General features: G+C 43.4%; 1 protein-coding gene across 2 annotated transcripts in view; it reads right to left on the reverse strand.

The window, feature by feature from the left end:
- SLC12A2 (solute carrier family 12 member 2) overlaps window positions 1-15,933 on the reverse strand; it is a 98,289-nt gene extending 82,356 nt beyond the window's left edge. The window contains exons 1-2 of one of the 2 annotated variants that reach the window (XM_069589506.1): window positions 14,694-15,068; window positions 14,112-14,591 (exon numbers count right to left, since the gene is read on the reverse strand). In XM_069589506.1, coding sequence (XP_069445607.1) covers window positions 14,112-14,591; window positions 14,694-14,837 — 624 coding nt within the window. In that variant the 5' untranslated portion in view covers window positions 14,838-15,068. Of the gene's footprint in view, window positions 1-14,111 lie in introns of both variants that reach the window. The other variant, XM_069589505.1, reaches the window with a different exon arrangement.
- Between the last annotated feature and the right edge of the window lie 5,336 nt (window positions 15,934-21,269).

Below are 21,269 nucleotides of genomic sequence, written 5' to 3' on the forward strand. Positions count from 1 at the left end.
GCCAAGGACCAGAAACAATCTCAAACATCCACAACTACAGAACAGCAGCATGTCATATAACGAGGGATCATCAGGAGTACAAGCGAATGAATTACAAATACACACAGTGAGCAAAAGAGGACAGATAGAAAAGAACCATAGGATTCCACATAGAGTTTTAAAGCAGGCAAAGCTAGACTAATGGTCTCCAGGAATACATAAAGGTGACAAAAGACATAAAAAAAAAAAAAAAAAAAAGACCCAGACCCAGACCCAAAGAAATAATCACCGTTAAGTTAGGACAGTGGTTACTTTTGGCACAGGAAGATTAGAGCGGGGTACACAGAGGGTTTCTGGGGTGCTAGCAATGGTCTATCCTTTGATTAAATTACACACAACCTTTATGTTTTTTCTTTGCTATATGTCATAATTTTTAAAAGACCTTTAAAAGGTTAAAAAAGAAAATATATTAATTACTTGGTACATTGTCTGACATTAAAAGTAAGCAGTTGATAAATTTTGGCTATTATTATGGACAACAAACAAGCGATATATTATTGCAACTGCCCATGGGTGAGTTTAAATAACTAGATGTTGAACAAATACATAAAAATAAATGCTGCAAAACATTATTAATCTAGACTCCACTACATTGCTTCTTATAATATTGACAGTTTAAGATTACCTTTGGAAGAATAAACAAAAACATGACCTATACGTACAAGTATGGCACCTCCATGCTGAATCGTGCTAAAGGATGATAGCCTCTACCATCAGCACGTCGACAGGGTAGAGCGTGAAGAACCGGCTCTGAAGTGACCCAGCTACTAGAAATGCTTTGTATTGTCCCTGCTGTTTAAAATGCCTTTAATAAATGAGCACTTCCTCCCTGTGTTGCTTTCTTTAGTGGCAACTGATAAGCACTTTAGAGCAGGGCTGCTGCCGCTGCTGCTAAGTCGCTTCAGTCGTGACCGACTCTGTGCGACCCCACAGATGGCAGCCCACCAGGCTCCACAATCCCTGGGATTCTTCAGGCAAGAACACTGGAGTGGGTTGCCATTTCCTTCTCCAATTCATGAAAGTGAAAAGTGAAAGTGAAGTCACTCATAAGTGTCCGACTTTTCGTGACCCCATGGACTACAGCCTACCAGGCTCCTCCATCCATGGGATTTTCCAGGCAAGAGTACTGGAGTAGGTTGCCACTGCCTTCTCCGTTAGAGCAGGGCTAGCAAGGGTTAATATTACACTGCACAGTAAGAGAACAGAAACAAGACTTCTGGGCCCAGCTTTATTTAAGCAAATTAAATCATTGTTAATGACAGAAAGAGGAGTGGGAAATCTTCATTTCAGGGTACAGTTAGTATAAGAGAATTCACTACTTTCTTTACAAGCAGCTTATTACTGATTTAAAAAATTATACTTCAAGAAAGTTAAAATTCACAAAAAGAATGCTATTTAAATTGTAAAAACAAACTTTTGAACTAAAGCATTCATAAAGATACTTTAGATAAAAATTTCTCATACACTTCAATAGCATCTGCTTAATACTAATGTAAGCTAAAGTGTTAATAGCATGAACCAAAGCCAAATCAGTATCTATAAATGGATGCATACATATGCAAATACAGATGTCAAAGTGGCTGGGCTTATTCTAACCATTTCTTCATCAAGCACTAGCCAATGATATCATCCCAAAGCTACCAACATTTCCTATCCGTGCTGTCGGTGATTGGTGTATTCAGTGTAATGCCCCCCATACAGACTATGCTCTCAAAACAAAGTATTGTTTTACAGGAATCCAATCTGCTCTGGCTAACAATGGTCTATTAATATCCAGCGGCATTAATGCAGAGCTCAAAACTCAAGTGCCACAGATAAAAGTGGATGCTGTGACCATGTGACTTTACAATGAACCAAGTCAGAACTGCTGATTACAGTCAAAGAATTCAGTCCTCCACCTAGCCCATCTTGTTCAAGACTGAGTTACAACAAAATGCATTAAGAATACTTTAATTTATATATCATTTCAAATTCCATACAACCTGCTAATGTCAACAAACTATAGCTTACAAGAACATTTTAATTGACGGTACCAGAAAACTTACTGAGTGATACTGGAAGATATAACTGTATCATTTACATTTCAAATTGTTCTATTTTTAAAATAAGGAGAACCAGAAGTTGTCAAGGATATAAACATGCGACTTAGTGACATTCTAAATACGTAGTATTAGAAATGCAATAAACATGGAGAAACACGTGGTAGCAAGACTTCATTTGGTGCACAGTATGCACTTAGTAGCTCACATATTTCTTACATGAATATACGCTATTTCTCACTATGAATTAACGTCTTTCCCATTTTCTAGAGAAGAAAATTGAGGACCTGAGGTGGCAAGTACTCTTTCTAAAGATCATCCAAGTATTAAATGGAAAAGGCAGGATTTAAATCCCTGACTGACAGTCAACTAACTACGTATGGAAAAAAAACTAGGAGAAATTGAAAACAAGATCAGATGACAGAAAGAGAAGAGGAACTAAAGAGCATCTTGATGAAGGTGAAAGGGGAGAGTGAAAAAGCTGGCTTAAAACTCAACATTCAAAAAACTAAGATCATGGCATCCAGTCCCATCATTTCATGGCAAACAGATGGGGGAAGAAATGGAAACAGTGACAAGCTTTACTTCCTTGGACTCCAAAGTCACTGCAGATGGTGACTGCAGCCATGGAATTAAAAGATGCTTGCTCCTTGGAAGAAAAGCCATGACCAACCTAGACAGCGCATTAAAAAGCAGAGACATCACTTTGCCTACAAAGGTCTGTACAGTCAAAGCTATTTTTCCAGTAGTCATGTACGGATGTGAGAGTTGGGACCATAAAGAAGGCTGAGCACTGACAAACTGATGCTTTTGAACTGTGGTGTTGGAGAAGATTCTTGAGAGTCCCTTGGAGAGCAAGGATATCAAACCAGTCAATCCTAAAGGAAATCAATCCTGAACATTCATTGGAAAGACTGATGCTGAAGCTCCAGTACTTTGGCCACCTGATGTGAAGGGCTGACTCACTGGAAAGACCCTGATGCTAGAAAAGATTGAGGGCAGGAGGAGAAGGGGCAACAGAGGATGAAATGGTTGGATGGCATCACCAACTCAATGGACATGACTTTGAGCAAGCTCTGGGAGATGGGAAGGACAGGGAAGCCTGGCATGCTGCAATCTATGGGGTCACAGAGTCGGACACAACTAAGCAACTGAAAAACAATATACCTATCTAAGAGTTTAATCCAGATCTTTGATAGTTAGATTTCTATATTAGGATGTTTCAAAATTGACACTCAGCATATCAATTAAAAAAAAAAAAAACCACAACAATGTACTACTGTCACAATGATAACCAAAATCTGTCTAAGACATATTCTTTGGGAGGGAGGAGTAATTTTTTTCCAGGTAAGTCTTTTAAAATTTGGGAATCATTGGTCCAAACAAAAGGAAAGGGAGATAGAAAGCTAGTTTCAAAGAGATGCAGCCTCACCAAATGTTAGTTAAGTGCTTAGGAAAACCACAACCTTGCAAAATATAACTGCTACTCCAAGACCTTCTGAAAACCCACCTCCTCCAAAGACAGACTGGAAGACCAAATGCAGAAATGTGAGTTAAAAAGTGCTTTGGAAATGTAACACTTTATACAATATTAACAGATTCTTCACAGACTTTCCAATATTAAAGATGAGGAACTCATCTTTAACAACAAATATTTCATTGAGGGCCTGATATGTTTAGACAACTTTATTTAAGGAAGGATCTCATGCAAAATCAGAAAATAAAAAAGTGACTGTTTAACAATTTTAAACTAGTGGTGACTATTTGAGTGGAAGCACAGGCTAATAGGTTCTCTGTGATGAGGGAAACGCTCTATATCTTCACTGTCCAGTATGGTAGCCACCAGCCAACATGTGGGTACTGAGCACTCAAAATATGGCTCAAGTAAGCATATTTTTAACTTTAGTTTAAACTCAGCTTAACAGCCAAATGTGACTAGTGGTTATAGTATTGAAAAGTGAAAGCCCAGATCATAAAAATTACATCCCACTTTTGGGAAATACAGAGAAGAAAGGCAGAAGAAATGGGGAAAAACAACAACAACTTACTGAGTCCTTTTATAAGAAACTTTCTTTAAATTTTTTGAAAAGAATTTTCTATTGGGAAAAGATCTATCCACACTGTGAAACTGAGGAGTCCAAACCTTTTCTACTTTATTTTCAATGAACTAAAAAACAACTGCCATGGGTATTTTAAAAAGAAACAAACCACCAAAATAGCAAGACTTGTATAGTATTAAACTGTGGGACACTGGAATTAACTGGTAGTTAAAACGGTTGTGGCAAGTTCCAGCCTTGTCTCTGCCAGTTATGGGTCTTATGATTTTGGACAGGTAGGTCACCTAGCTCTTTCATGTGCCAACTGGGGCCACATGGCTGTCAAATGTCCTTTAGAAATTCTAGATGACAATATAAGGAACATGAAAGTTTAAGATTCTTCTGCAACATTAATTTATTAAAAAAAAAAACAGTTCTATTATTCAACACGTATTAACAGGATCTGCTATGTAGTAGGGACATAATGATAAACAGCCACAGACATAGTCTGCTTCTCATGGAGCTTGAAGTCAACTCAAGTTGACTCAAATAACCATCTTAACACACGCACACTCCCTCTAATTGAAGTCAGTGCTCCAAGAGAAAAGAGATTTGTCCTAGACTGGAGATTAAAGGCTTCCTCTCCCAGGAAATAAGGACTGAAGTGAAACTTTAAGACTGAAAAGGTTTATCAGTATGGCATGGGGGAGAAAGGAGGAAGATTTCCTGGGCCCTATTACATACTACAAAGGCCCAATGGCCAAAGAAAATACTGTGCTGTTAAGAACTGAAACATCTAAGAGGATGTAGCCCAGAGCTAGACAATGCAGGGCTAGTTTTAAGCCAAGGAATAACATGGTCAAGTTTGTTTTAAAAGGATCACTCTGGGCACAATACCGACACGGCACAGTGAGTAAGAGGAAGCCGTAAAAGGCTGCTGGAGAGGGACATGCTGCAGTTGTCTAGGATGGCAGCAGCGAGGATGAAAATCATATTTAGGAAATAAAGATGCGGCAAAGAACTTGGTGGTGACCTGGATATATAGAGAGAGAAGTGTCAGGGATGACTCAGTCTTCTCATGCAATGTGATGAGTGGTAGTACCATTCAGAAACACAGGACACACTGCAAGAGGGCCTGGGTGGTTTTGTTTTGGGAGGCAGAGAGAGAGATATAAGTTTGTGAGTGTGGGGTGTCTTTAGACAGGAGGCAAAAGTGTCTAGCAGGCACTGGATACCAGGACTCAGAAAGCGCGTATTAATTAGTAAGAGACAAAATCAGGGGAGTAATTAGCCTTCAGGTGATACTGAAAGGTGATATACAGAGAGAAGATGACAAAGCAAGCAAGCAAGCCAGAAGCAAGCCTAGAGGATGGCCAGTTTAGAGACAAAGGAGACTGCAGGAGACTCTGGGTTGAAAAAGCCAGAGAGGGAGAAGGAAAAGTAAGAGAGTGGTGTTACAGAAGCCAAGAAGTGTCAAGAAGACTTCAAAAGAGTATCAAACGCTGCTGGAAGGCTGACTGCTACTGAGAAAAAGGGTTTGCTGGAATTAGTGATAAGGATGAAGGAGCTCACCGGTGACTTTTAACAAGAACTATTTCGGTGAAATGATGGGGTAAAAGTCATGTTACAGCAGATGGCCAGGATCCTCATAGTTCCTTTAAGTCTCGCTCTAGTGGACCATAGTCAAGCTTGTCTTCCAAGCCACCTGCCTGCAATACGGGTCCAAAATGACTCACACACTAAACTGTTAGAAACTACGTCACTGAAGGAACCAATTCACACCGACCCAACAAAGAACCACCCAGAGGTTCCTAGTATGCTTACTCTAGATAAATAGCCAGTTTGTCAGTGCTCAGGAATTGCATAGTGAAAATTTCATACAGAGAAATTTCTGAGTGCAAGGGTACTATGACTACATCAGCCACAACCAGCTTCTACACTGAGATGAGATTCCACCAGCTATGTTTGCTTTTCAGACTTCCCTCTTGTTCTAATCAGAAGTCCCCAAGCTATGGGCTTTAAGTTTTTCATAACAGCTTTGTGCTAAGTTGCTTCAATCATGTCTGACTCTGTGCGATCCTACGGACTATAGCCCGCCAGGCTCCTCTGTCCATGGGATTTTCTAATTTCCTCTGTCCATGCCCTTCTCCAGGGGATCTCCCTGACCCGGGGATCGAACCCATGTCTCTCATGTCTCCTGCCCCGGCAGGCAGGTTCTTTACCATAATAGCTTTGTTGTTATCAGTCGCTCAGTTGTGTCTGACTCTTCGCCACCCTGTGGACAGCAGTACCCCAGGCTTCGCTGTCCTTCACCATCTCCTGAAGCTTGCTCAAACTCATGTCCGTTGAGTCAGTGATGCCATCCAACCATTTCATCCTCTGTCGGTCGTCCCCTTCTCCTCCTGCCTTCAATCTTTCCCAGCATCAGCGTCTTTTCTAATGAGTCAGCTCTTTGCATCAGGTGGCCAAAGTACTGGAGCTTCAGCATCAGTCCTTCCAATGAATATTCAAGGGATAGACTGGTTTGATCTCCTTGCAGTCCAAGGGACTCTCAAGAGCCTTCTCCAACACCAAGGGTCAAAAACAGTCAATTCTTTGGGCCCACCCTTCTTTACCGTCCAACTCTCACATCCATACATATCTACTGGAAAAACCATAGCTTTGACTATACAGATCTTCTTAATAGCTTTAGGAAAGCACTATTACAGGTTCTAGTGAAAAATGGAAGGATAATAAAGCCAATGGCAGATGATAAATTTAATATTTAATGGGAAACCATTGATATGTTTTTAACTTCGGTAACTAGTTTTCCTTGTCCATCCCTCACTCCTTCACTTTGCAGAGTCAACTCACTATTTCCCCACGTATACTCTTTGAAAAACTACCAGTTCTCATAAAAACACATTTTTATGCTAGAAATTAAAACCCATTTTCTTAGGTTCTATTACTTCACAAACGATTAGCTGCAATTTTATAACTGTTTGCCCCATTATAGAGCTAACTTGTAGGCTGAAACCCAACTCTTGAGTCCACTTACCAAACTGGCTCCTCCCAGTCTCTCACCTCTTCATAAACATTGATTCTGTTCTCAACAAGGGAAAACTCCTCACTCAAACAGTTGCTAATCTCAACAATTTCACCTTTTAAATATAATCAGCATTTAAACACCTGTCATCATATCAAACCCTATCACCTTCATAATGGTCATCATCATCATAACTAAAACACTGCCAACTGGTTTCCCAGCTTCCACTCTTACGTGCTGATGGGATACTCCCCACACAGCAACGAGAGTGATGTTTTACAAATGCAAGTCAGATCATGTCAAGTCTGTGCTCAGAGCTTTCCATGACTCCCTACATCACTCAGGGTAAAATTCTAAGTCTTCATCACGATCTACCAGGTTTTACATTGTTGCTCTTCACTACTGTTCCAGCCTCCCCTATCACTGTCCTGCTAGTCACCCCAGTCTTGTTGGTCCTCTTGTTTCTCAGTCATGTCAAGCACACCCCAGGCACACTCCTATCTCAAGGTCCTGGTGTTTGCAGTCCTCTGTCGATTCTTCTCCCAAGGTATTTGCACGGGCTGATCTTTAGTTCCTGTCTAGTGACTGCTCGTGGAGAAGGAACTAGCCACCCACTCTAGTACTCTTGCCTGGAAAATCCCATGGACGGAAGAGCCTGGTAGGCTGCAGTCCATGGGGTCACTAAGAGTCGGACACGACTGAGCGACTTCACTTTCACTTTTCACTTTCATGCATTGGAGAAGGAAATGGCAACCCACTCCAGTGCTCTTGCCTGGAGAATCCCAGGGACGGGGGAGCCTGGTGGGCTGCCGTCTATAGGGTCACAGAGTCGGACACGACTGAAGTGACCTAGCAGCAGCAGCAGCAGCAGCAGCGACTGCTCGAGTCAGAGAGGGCTTCTCTAACTTACCTAAAACAGCACCACCCCAGCCATTACCATCTACCTACCTTTCAGTTTCTTCACAGCAGTTATATCACACTTACTGGCTCACTTCTCCTACCACTAAGATAAATGCTCTACAGTTCTTTTCTGCTCACTGCTGTATCCTCAGCACTCAGAACAGGGCTATTACTGGTGCTCAATCAAGACTTTTTGAAAAACTAAAAAATTCATATTCATTTCACTTCAGCATGGAGCCAATCTGATTAGTATCACAGACTTTACAAACACATATGAAACATGTAATAAATAAATTAGTGAAAATGAACACACTCAATACATAAGAACCAAGAAACTCTCTTTTGGTCCTTTAAACTCTGGTCTAACAAGATTGGGAATGTAAGTGTGAACACAAACACATGAAGACATTGATTACAAAAGCAGTACACAGATTTTTTGCCACATTTTAAACCTCAAATTTATCTTTCCTTCTTCCCAGGTAGTCAGTTGGTATATACTTGGAGAATGTGTACAGTCTTATGGGTAAACCAGACTTCAGCTCTGGTGGATCTGGTTTAGAGGGTGGTAAAAGTCCATCCTAAAGGAGATCAGTCCTGGGTGTTCATTGGAAGGACTGATGCTAAAGCTGAAACTCCAGTACTTTGGCCACCTCATGCGAAGAGTTGACTCATTGGAAAAGACCCTGACGCTGGGAGGGGTTGGGAGCAGGAGAAGGGGACGACAGAGGATGAGTGGCTGGATGGCATCACCAACTCGACGGACGTGAGTTTGGGTGAACTCCGGGAGTTGGTGATGGACAGGGAGGCCTGGTGTGCTGCGATTCATGGGGTCACAAAGAGCAGGACACGACTGAGCGACTGAACTGAACTGAACTGAAACGTCGCTCAGTTGAATTCTCCAGGCCAGAATACTAGAGTGGGTAGCCTTTCCTTTCTTCAGGGGATCTTCCCAACCCAGGGATCTAACCCAAGTCTCCCACATTGCAGGCGGACTCTTTACCAGCTGAGGCACAAGGGAAGCCCTTAGAGGGTGGGGCCCCGGCAAAACTGTGAAACAGTCCAAGTTTGTGCCACACACACATATTTCTGATCAAGGTCCCACCTCTATTCAACCTGGACCTACTCTACTCCCTATCCCCAGGGATTTGACCCATTCTTCTTCTTCCTGGGTGACCTTCCAAAACTCAAGCTCTGTACTGATATGATTAGCAGTGTGTGGAATTTTTTGTCCAAGACTCAACACAACCCACTTAGAGCGGTAGCTACACTTGATTAAAGTCCTTGTTAAGTGGGAGGAACTTATCACCCCGATACACTCAACAAACAAATCTTTATTAACTACCTATTCTCTCTCCAGAGATGAATGAGATACCGGCTCAGGTCCTAGTGAAACAGACAGTCGCATTAGTTAATAACTCCTGCTCTCTTCTTTCGGTTATGTAACCATTCCACTCTCAAGTCAAGATAGAAGAGTGATGCTGGCAACCCCCAACATGTCCCCCTCAACATCCCTGCCATCTCAGAGCAGGCCCAGGGAATACAGAGGAAGAAGAAACAATAAGAAAGAGGAGCTACGTCCTGGCAACAGTAAAAAAAAAAAAAGAAACACCTGGGTGTGAATTTCATCTGTACCACTTTCTATGACAGTGGTATTAAGGATTTCTTCAGGTTCTATGAGCCCATTTTATCATGAGTAAAATGTGTCTAAGACTTCTTAGGAATTAAATGAAAAAACCAACATGCTTAGTGAAACATGAGACATTTTTCCACATCTGATGTTTTCTATCATACACGTTGAAATTGTCTATCAGATACTTATTTCTTTATTTACCATCTACTTTTAAATTTCTTCTTATAGGGGCAGGAATCACTATGTCAGTTTTATTCTTAAAAAAAAAAATCAATTATTGGCATCAGCTTTGAAAACTTCCTGTCCTTTTTAAAATTATTTTCTCTCAGCTTCCCTGACACTGCTCTCCTGGCTATTTCTCACCAGCCTAAGAGCTCCTTCTTTATTTCCTTTGCCTGTGTCTCCACAATCCCAGTAGACCTCTAGGCATTCCCCAAGTTGGAGCCCAGACCATGTTTCGTTCTCTTATCTACCCACTTTCCCAAGTAACTTCACGCCTGACTTTAGACCATCAGTACATATACACATATGTATATACACATACACACATATATTTCATATATATATATATTCTGCCCCTTCTCCCTCAAAATGACTCTTGGACTAAGATGTCTTACAAGCTACTCAAAAAGCATTCTTTCTTTCCTCCCCAAATCAATGTTCCTTCTCTAGTCTTTCCCATCTTAAGCAAAGTACCATGTATTCAGCTGCTCAGGTCCAAAATCTAGGAGTCAGCTTCTCTTTCATGCCCATATCCAGTCCACGTACATCCCACTCATTCTGCCCCCCAACCCTTATCATTTATAATGAGACCACAGCAAAAGCTGCTTCTGTTCTCCCTCCTGCCAATCCCTTCATCCAGCAATCAAAAGATGTTAAAACAGCTCACGTTGCTGCGTCACACAAAATCAATCACTTTTCACTACCTTTATAAACAAACCTTATATTGGCCTCCTTATAGTTCTTTGAACACACCACTCTCACTATCTTCACAGATTTTGTTCCTTTGACCCGGCATGTTGTTCTGCTCTATCATCAGCTTAGCCTGTAAGTTTCAGCTTCAGTGTCACACTTTGCGAAAAAGGCCTCCTCAAACCTAACTAAAATTAGGACCTATTATATCGTCATCAACATTCAATACTCCTCTTTCACAGCACCAGCGGAGGTGGCATTTAATTACATTATTTGTTTGGTTAATGTATGCTTACTACTTACTAGAGTATGACAGAAGTGAAGTGAAGTCGCTCAGTCGTGTCTGACTCTTTGTGACCCCATGGACTGTAGCCTACTGGGCTCCTCCATCCTTGGGATTCTCCAGGCAAGAGTACTGGAGTGGGGTGCCATTTAGTCAGTATCGATTTTGCTAATCACTGCATCGCTCCATAGTGCCACAGTCATGTGACCTACACCTACGAAACTCTTCTCCCTAATAAATATTTGGTAAATGGAGGACTCATGAGTCCTGGCCCTAGAATGGCTGTGTAATACAGCAAGATGCACCTTGATTATTTAACTCCTCTTCAGCTGGATTTTTGGGCAAAATGCTTTACAACGTCACAGTGCTAGGCAAAGAAAGGAACTCAAGTATAGGAAGACAGTGTAGTCCTTTCCCCCAACAAGTTCCTGGAGTGCTTTTCTTTTACTTTAAGGCAAAGAAAGGAACTCAAGTATAGGAAGACAGTGTAGTCCTTTCCCCCAACAAGTTCCTGGAGTGCTTTTCTTTCACTTTTTTTATTCTTCCATAGTTCCCAGCACAGACTTAGACCCATGGTAGATAATGAAGAACTCAGTGACCTGAGCAGGCTCTATGACAGTCAATCAAGAGCTAGGATTAAACGCTATAGAATTCTGAGCGCTATGATTTCATCTAGGGCTACAAGCAGTAGAAAAGATTTTAATGAGTAAAAGTCAATCTAAAAAGTGAGGAACAACATTTGGGAATCTTGCCAACCTGCACTATCAGCCTCACCCTGCCCTCCTTCAATAGCGGTTTATCTATGGCCAGATTGGTACTCCTTAACATGACACGTTTTTTTAATCTGTTTGCTAATTTCTAAACAAAAGTTTCTTCAAGATGAGGTTCTGTACTTACCTAACCTAATAAACCTTTTCACTGCCCATAAAGGACCTGAATGCTGCTGCTGTTGCTGCTAAGTCACTTCAGTCGTATCTGACTCTGTGCGACCCCATAGACAGCAGCCCACCAGGCTCCCCCATCCCTGGGATTCTCCAGGCAAGAACACTGGAGTGGGTTGCCATTTAGTAGAAGGTAAAAAACTAAAAAGAACTTATTATACCACATGCTGCAAAAATGAAACTCTGAACGTAACGTTTTAGTTACTACATTCATTGAAAATTGTAGAGATTAAGAGAATCTTAAAAGTGAAGTCCTAAAGCTTAACTATGTACTTAAAATTTTTTTTTTTCCTTTTCCTGCAGCATACAACATACGAGATCTTAGGTCCCTGACCAGGTAATGAAGTCCTGCGCCCTGCATTGGAAGTCCAGAGTCCTAATCACTGGACCACCAGGGAAGTTCCTAACTATTTACTTTATGAAGGACCAATATAAGACTGAAATGGTAACTACACTGGCCATTATTTTGCTGGTACTTAACAAGGGCCTTTGTGTACATTTTTTTCTCTAATCTTCAAAAGAACTCTGAAAGATGAGGAAGCTGAGGCTGACAGGCCAGGTGACTTCTTCAACAACTGCGCATCTAAACCATGCCGGTGTTCTTTCTCATACATTGTGAGCGGACCAAAACCACCAAACAAAACCCTGAAATTTGGGGAGAACTAGAAGTGATTTGCTATTTAGAGAATGTAATTTAAAATAACAAAAACTTTCCCCGGAAGCATACAAGATCAAGGTATATAATAATATCCTTCAATAAAAAAAGCCTTTAAGACTTATGCATAATACAGACTGTTTTACTACTCAACTAAGGGCTTTGATGAAATAAATCTGAAAATATCTATACAGTATTTTCAATAATAAAAATGCTCTAAGAAAAGGGAAATTACCAGCTACATAAACCAGCTACATAATCTACTTTATAAGGACTATATAAGGAATTTTGGGAAAAAAAAGAATAGATTTGAGAGGAACAACAGAAATATGAATAAAATGTTTTTTAAAAAATGTTTTCTTCTGAAATGACAAAATACCGTAACGGAATGAAAGGAGTAGTATTATCCTTAAATGATGCCAGGCTTTTAAACAATCGATACACTGTAAGGGTTGGGATCTCAGTAATTATCTCAATGAATATTATGTCACATTTTCAAACACTGGGGCAGGTGTAATCTTGTATAAAATGACTGTATGAGATCAAATAATCATATCCAAAAGAAATTACATACTTTCTGTATTTCTATTTCAACTTTTCGACACTATGATCACATCAATCTACATGGTACTACTAACTCTTAGCATTCACAAATTCCATCAATGTAGTCATTATACACTTGTAAAGGCAGACTTCAAGCAATCCAAGTTATAAAAGAAGTTAATTATTAATCAAATCTCAAAGGCATCAATGTCATCTCAAAAGAACGATTTTGTACCCTGAAGAAATAAAAAGTCTTATGGGGTCATAAAAAATAGAATTACAGAAATCAATAGTTTATAGGGATGGCTTTCTGATCACAAAGTGTAACTACTTATGCAAGACCCCAAAAGGTCTTTTCTAGATAGACATCCTCCACAGAAAAAACAAGTCTCCTGTTTTTCTCTCCCTCTCCCTCTTTTAGACTCTGCCCACTCCACCCCCCCTTTTGATGTGACCCTCTTCCAAAAGGTTACATTATAAAAGGTGGATTTATGCTATTATCAGGAACAACTTGTCCCAAGATTTAAGATTTCTATGATCTTTGGACATTCAAGATTGCAGGTACAGAGCTTTAATAATTCATAGACCACAAACACGCTGCTAAGGCTTTCCCTTCAAACACTAACGTTCCCACTCTTGGGAGCCCTAATGGGTATACAGAAGCCATACAATACAACCTTTAAAAAAAGGCACGGATGGCAGGTTCTCTCCAATCCCTCCTGAGAGATGTCCTCAACTAAACCTTCCGCACATTCCCTTGTCCGGACCTAAAAGCACAACTGTCATTCAGAGGGATGGTAATTGGTAAGCGTGGGTAAGAAAAAAAAAAAAAGGCATAACTAAATATACAACTGGATGGGGAAGGTTGTTAAAAGCAGCCTCTCCTGTATCACGTAACTAGCCTAACCCGCTGCAAACTTTCAAGATATTAAGTTACATTCCTCTGCAATTCCACCCTTGACAGCTGAATCCAGAGATGCCAGCGAGTCATGCACGTCCATTCCCGCCGCCTTACCCGTGGAGAGCCGGCGGCTGTGTCCCGCGGTCAGCGTGAACCAGAGGCTGGGGAGGAGGGGAGGGCTGCAGGGAGAGGGCCGGGAGAGCTCACCTTTTCCAACTCATCGTGGAGCTCCGCCAGGCTGGGCCGGAGCAGCTTCTCGCCTAGCTGCGCTGCCGTGTGCCGATAGTGGTCGATCCTGGGCACGGCGTCCATAGTGTTGTGGCCGAAGGTGCGCAGGTAGTAGGTGTTGGTGTGGGTGTCATAGTAGTAGTGCTGGTGGTGCCCGCTGCCGCCGCCGCCCGAGTGCAGGCTGCTCCCCTCGCTCAGCACCGTGTCCCCGCCGTTGTGGAAGCTCACGTTGGGCCCGTCGCCTCCGATCCCTGCCGCATCAGACACGCTCTCGTCCGCCGACGAAGAGGCAGCCGGGTCCACGAAGTTCACGCGGAAGCGGCCCTTGGCTTCCTCGCTGGCCTTAGCCTGCCCGCTTTCGACGCTGGCTTTCCCGTCCGCGGGGGTCTCCTTGCCTCCCGCTCCAGCGCTAGCCGCCGCCGCCGCCGCCCGCCCGGCATTCTCGGAAACCAGATCCACCTGGAAGCGGCTCTGGCTCGGGGTGGGCCCCAGGGGTCTGCCCAGCCCGTCGCCGCCCGCCGCGGCGCCCTCCCCGCGGACCCCACCACCGCCACGGCTCACAGCTGCAGCATCCTCCGGCGCTGAGGGCACGGCTGTGCCGGGCAGGTCCATCCCGGCGGCGGCCAGCGGGGCGGCTGGAGGCGTCTCCCCAACCCCGGCCAGCCTAGGGGCGCCGGAGGAGGGCGCCGTGGGCCCCGGTTCCATCGCCGCCCGACCCCCGGCGGACCCGGAGAACCTGGCGGACCTCGAGGGCTGCACGCCCTCCGCGCCCCCGGCCGGCGGTGGTAGCGGCCGCAACACCAGGTGGGGGAGTCGCACTCACAGCCGCGCGCTCGCCGCCGCTAGCCCGAGCCAGCACGAACGCCTCCGGCGGCCGAGTCTGCGCGCGAGTGTGGCGGGCGCGGGGCGGGCCCCGCTGTTTAAAGCCTCGGCGGTGCCGCGGCGGTGGCGGCTCCGGCAGCAGCACGCGGGAGGCGGGGCCCGCGGCTCCTCCGCCCCTCAGCCCGCCCACCCGCGGACCGGCAGAGGCGCGCGGCAGAGGTTCCCTCGGTTCCCGGTGGGTCCAGGCTTCTGCGCGGTTCCACGCAGGAATCGCGTCCGGCCAGTCCGAGCCGGGCCTCCGGCAGCACGAGCTGCGTGATCGGGGAGCGGCCGCCAGCCGCCGTCGCCGGGAAGATCTCTGCGCGGCTACCTCCTCTTCCGTCGCCCTCCTCCCACCCTTCCACCTCCTTCCCCCGCCCCACTCTGCGGCGGAGAGGAGCTGGCCCCCGGCCTCCTCCCTTCCTCCCCGCCCCTAGGGCCGCGCGTCAGTGGGCCGGCACCCAGGCCACGGCGGACCAGCTGCGGACGGCGCCCAGCCCGAGCAGGCTGGAGAAGGGGCGCACGGGCCGTGCCTCGGCGCACGCCGATCGCTGATGCTCAGGCGCCAACTGCCACCACGGCGGCGGCTCCGAGGGATGTCGCCCGCTTGCCTTTTTTTTTTTTTTTTTTAAGCTCTGAGCTCGCAGTACGGGGCTCAGACGGCGAGATCTCGCGAGATGCTGCAGGGCTACTGGGCTGATTACCCTGCGGCGCTTGGTACCCGAGGCGATGCTGGAGCCGCTGACCGCCCAGCGCGCCTGCGGGTGATGCGGCCGGTTTTCTCGTCCATCCCACAGGTGCTTCCGGAGTTTTAGGCAAGATGCGCCCGGGGCGAGGCCTGCGCGGAGATCTGGCTCGCCGCTACTCCCCCCACTCACTCCAGGCCTGCGCCTTTGGGGAGGAAGGATTTCCTCTGTACTGTCTTTGAGGCGTTTACCCCCAGGCAGCGTTAATTTGCATAATCTGTTACTAATTCTTGTGGTGATGCAGTGGGTGTGTTCACTCTTACAATGACACCTTCATTTTAAAAGCTGTGATGTTTGAAGACGAGAACGGAGCCTAGTTGTGATAGATAACTTATTGTATCAAGACGATTTTTAACTTGAAGTTGTGTTTTTTTTTTAATGAATATATTGAGAGCAAAAACTAACAGTGGAGCACTTGCTTGGAAGTTTCGACGTGGTTTAGGTTATGAAGAATTCTATTTCAAGTAAAATAGTAAGGTACCTCTCTCCTGTCCAGGCCTATTTTTTCTTCTGTCAAAAATAGGGGAACTTTGTAACTTTCTTAGCAGTAGAGAAAATCCATTTTTAACATAAATTCTACCCACAGCCCTACATAAAAACAGATAACCATGAATGACTTCTTCCCTCATGTGTCTTTTTGTATTGTTAGTGTAATTTAAAATTTTTTTATGCAAATGAAAACCATTCTTTGCTGAATCCTGGAAGCATGATCAGAGAGGCAGAGTTTGTGGAACTGTTTGGAAATACTGAGAAAAATTCTGCAAGCAGGCAATTTTCAAAAAATTGCCCTATCCATGATTTTATTTGACATTCACTTTTCATCTTAGTTTATCTTTATTGTAAAGATGGAAGAGAGGAAGGAACCGCTTTGGGATCATGTAGCCACAGTTTAAGTCCATCATGAACTTTAGTTATATTGGCAGAAAACTGCAGGTCCAGCTCTGTAACTCTATGGACTGTAACACATCAGGCTCTTCTGTCCATGGGATCCTCCAGGCAAGAATACTGGAGTGGATTGCCATGTCCTTCTCCAGGGGATCTTCGTGACCCAGGGCTCGAACCCGTGCCTCTTATGTCTTGGATTGGCAGGCAGGTTCTTTACCACTAGTGTCACCTATGTGAAACTGAAGCTGAAAATCCCTCAGACGTGTCCAGCTCTTTGCGACCTCATGGACTGTACAGTCCATGGAATTCTCCAGGCCAGAATACTAGAGTGGGTAGCCTTTCCCTTCTCCAGGGGATCTTCACAACCCGGGGATTGAACCCAGGTCTCCCACATTGCAGGCAGATTCTTTACCAGCTGAGCCACAGGGAAGCCCAGAAAAGCAGAAGAGGCCAGAGCAATCAAGTGGCAGTACAGTTTCCACGACAGGACTGCTGCCTTAGTAGCTGGTGTTTGTGGTATCTTTTAGCGACAGAGCTAATTTGATGGCTATGGGAATTCAGCATTTATTGATTTAAGCAAATAGTAAGCACCTACTATGTGCTTACTATGATGCTGAAGCTGAAACTCTACTTTGGCCACCTGATGTGGCCAACTGACTCACTGGAAAAGCCCCTGATGCTGGGAAAGATTGAAGGCAGGACGAGAAGAGGACGACAGAGGATGAAATGGTCGGATGGCATCATTGACTCAATGGATGTGAGTTTGAGCAAGCTCCGGGAGTTGGTGATGGACAAGGAAGCTTGGTATGCTGCAGTCCACGGGGTGGCAAAGAGTCCGACACGACTGAGCGAGTGAACTGAACTGAAGTAGAGGGTAGGATATATGTGTGAGATGGAGGTACCAAATTTTTCATAGGATGGCCCCAGTGAGAAGGTGACATTTGACTGTGGAAATGAATGATGCAAACATTTGAGAAAAGAGTGTTCCAGGCAGAGGAGAAGCAAAGGTCAGAAGGTGAGAGCATGCCCAAAATGTTGATGGAATTGCATGTAGGTGGATGTGGCTGAAGCCGTTTAAGGGTTAAGGAGAATTAAAGGAGATTTAAATCAGAATTTAGGGATTGGGGACATGAAGACCAGATTGTGTAGTACCTTTTTGTCTTTTAGTTTGAGTGGAATGGTATGTTAGTTTGGGCTGCCTTTTCACTATGTCCTTAGTGAAGACATAGGAAGAGGAAGAGAACTCTGGTGTTGCTTCTTCTATAGGGCACCATTTCTATCTGATCAGAGCTCCACCCTTATGACTCATTTTAACATTAATTACCTCCTTAATGCAGTATCTTCAATATGGTCAAATGTGGGTGGCACTAGTGGTTAAAAAATCCACCTGCCAATGCAGGAGATGTAAGAGAGTTGAGTTTGATCCCTTGGTCAGGAAGATCCCCTAGAGGAGGAAATGGCAACCCACTCCAATATTCTTGCTTGGAGAATCCCATGGACAGAGGAGCCTGGTGGGTTACAGTCCATGGGGATCACAGAGTCGGACACGACTGAGTGAGCAGTAAGCAAGTGTTAAGAGAGATTGCTACAATCCAGAAAGTTATATTGTGGGTTTTGGCCACTGTGTGGAGCAGTGGAAATGAGAGGAAAGTGGTCAGACTGTGTGGAAGCAATAGAAAATGCTGATGGATATGGAATATTGACTTCCCTGGTGGCTCAGACGGTTAAGCGTCTGTCTACAATGTGGGAGACTGGGGTTCGATCCCTGGGTCGGGAAGATTCCCTGGAGAAGGAAATGGCAATCCACTCCAGTACTATTGCCTGGAGAATCCCATGAACAGAGGAGCCTGGTAGGCTACAGTCCATGGGGTCGCAAAGAGTCGGACACGACTGAGCGACTTAACTTACTTACGTACTTATGGAATATTGAAGAGAGTTCAAGACTTTTGGCCTGGGCAACTAGAAAAATGGTGTTGCAATTTTCTGAGATGAAGAAGATGGTGAATGTAGCAGACGAGTTGGAGGAATATCAGAAGTTCAGTATAACATGTCTGTTGAAGGAAACAAAGAAATGTATAGTAATAATAAATAGTAGCCACTCATATAAATGTGTGATTGCAAACCGAGAAGTTTTGGGACAGAGGGGAATATGGTATAATGAGAATGCAAAAAAGAGGGACGAAACTTAGGTAGGAGTGACTGTTCATTGAGGTCTGAAGGATGATTAGAATAAAATTTTAACTTTCATGGGGGTTTTAGAAAAGGGAAATATCATGAGCAAAAGCCTTCTTAGAGTGAATATGACCACTTTGGTTAAAGCACAGGGATTAAGGGACAAGTGTGATAAAAGAGGTCTATTCCAAAAGACCTATAAAACCTATAAACTGGGTTTCCAGGGAGATTGAGGGGGCAAATGATCAGGTTTACATTTACTAAAAGTCTCTCGTTATATTGCAGGCAGAAGACTGGAGAGGAGCAAAAATAAGTATGGAAAGACAGGATACAATTTCAGTAATCTAGGCACGAGATGATAGTAATTATAGGAGCTAATATTTAGAGAATTTATGTCTTATACACGATGCTAAGCTCTACATTTATAATCTTATTCAATCCTTACAACAACACTATGAAGAATATCATAGTATTATCCCTATTTTTACAGATGGAGAACTTGGTTAAGGAGGAGTCTAAGAAATTTGCCTGAGGTCACTCAGTCAAAAGTTAAATTCAGAAAAATTTCTCCACTAGTCAAGCTATAGGAGTATGGATTATGGGGGTTGCAGAAAAACGAGGAAGGGGAAATTTTGAGAAATATGGTACTTAAGAGATAATGCAGAGGACTTGGAAATGGATTGAACGAATGAGGAAAAATAGAGGATAGCTTGAGTTTTCAAACTAGTTCACCTGGAATTAGATGGCAGTGACATTAGGAAGAATATTCTAAAACTAGTTTTGGAGATGAACTTGAGAAATCTGGTCTGGGGCATTTTGGGCTTTGAGATATCCAAGTGGAAAATTAAGGAAGTGTTTGGCCACACTGGTCTTTTGCTCAAAAAAGAAGTTTTTACAAGAGTATAAATGTGAAGATTTTTCTGCAAATAGATGATAATTGAGAACATAGGCATAAAGACAGTCACTCAGGGAGATGGTATAGAGCAACACTGTGTAATAGAATGTCGGAAATATTCTATTTCAGTGTTGCCCAATACCATGAGCCACTTGTGGTTTTTGAGCCCTTGAAATGCCTAGGGCAATTAAAGAATTGAATTTTTGTTTTATTAACCTTAGTTTATTAAATAGTCCCATGGCCTAGTGCCTTCCATATAAAACAGCATAGATATAGAGTTTAAAAAAGACCCAAGGCCCAGACTTGTGTGATTCCAACATTTGATGACTAACTTAAAGGAGAAGTGGCCTAAGATATGAGAAGAAAACCAGATTTTCAAAGTAGGTTCAGCTGTGTTAAATGGGCCACGAGGTGGAGAACGGTTAAAGGTGAATATACATTGAATTTAGTGGTGTGTTAGCCAACATGATGAGGGGGTAATGAGAGAGGGAGCAAGGACTCCGGGAGATAGAATCAAAGTATGCATGTGAAACAGGTAGAGACATTGTCAGGAAAGGTCTTCTGTAAGTTGGTGTTCACAAACGTTTATCAGATATACTGGTTGTCAATTTAGAGACTAACTTTGCGAACAGACTCGTTGCAAGGGCCATGATGGAGGAGTAACCCAGGCATTTTGCTCATCTTCCCCTTTCACCAGGAAGTCAGTCTGGCCAAGGTATGTATTAATATCTTTAGAACTATATATTGAATGTACTTTGAATTTTAGGACTAGAAGGGACTTAGGATGTTGTTCCAAGCCTCTTATTTCACAACTGCTAAAATGTCCTGGAAGGAGATAAAAATTATGTTAGACCTACAACTCTTCATATCTTACAGCAACAGAAGATGTAAGGTATAAAACCATGTAGAGCCTTTAAAGTCACCGTTTTACTTATCTTTTTTTTTTCACAGTGAGTTTTAGTTCGCTGTGTTCACATTTTGCCTGGTTATGATTTCCCTTTTTTACTAGCTAGCAATTAACATACAGGTTAGGTCAATGGTATTTTTCTTGAGAAATAAAGTGATTATTATGGAAAAAGGCTTCCTAGAGAAGCTTGTGTATGCTGTGTTACAATTTTCATTTCTTATATAAGTCCAATCATATTCTTTTTTAAAAATATAGAGTTTTTAAAAATTGTATTTGTTTATTTTTGGCTGTGCTGTGTTTTCGTTGCTTTCTCTAGTTGCTGTGAGAGGCGGCTTCTCTTGGTTGTGGTGACTGCCTCTTGTTTCAGTGGCTTGTCTTGCTGTGGGGCACTGGCTCTGGACACGTGGGCTTCCGTAGTTGCAGGACGTGTATTCAGTAGTTATGGCACATGAGCTTAGTGGCCTCAAGGCATGTGCTATCTTCTCAAAGCAAGGATCTAACCTGTTTCCCCTGCTTTGGCATGTATATTCCTAATCCACTGGACCACCAGGGAATCCAAATATATATTAAGATTTTAAAGGCAGTGATAGAATTAAACAGCAATCAAAATCTGACTGTGCTTTTTATCTCAATAACATTTAAATTAGTATTTGTAAATTATATCTTTCAAA

Source organism: Ovis canadensis, chromosome 5 (assembly GCF_042477335.2).
Source record: "Ovis canadensis isolate MfBH-ARS-UI-01 breed Bighorn chromosome 5, ARS-UI_OviCan_v2, whole genome shotgun sequence".
Classification (NCBI taxonomy): domain Eukaryota; kingdom Metazoa; phylum Chordata; class Mammalia; order Artiodactyla; family Bovidae; genus Ovis; species Ovis canadensis.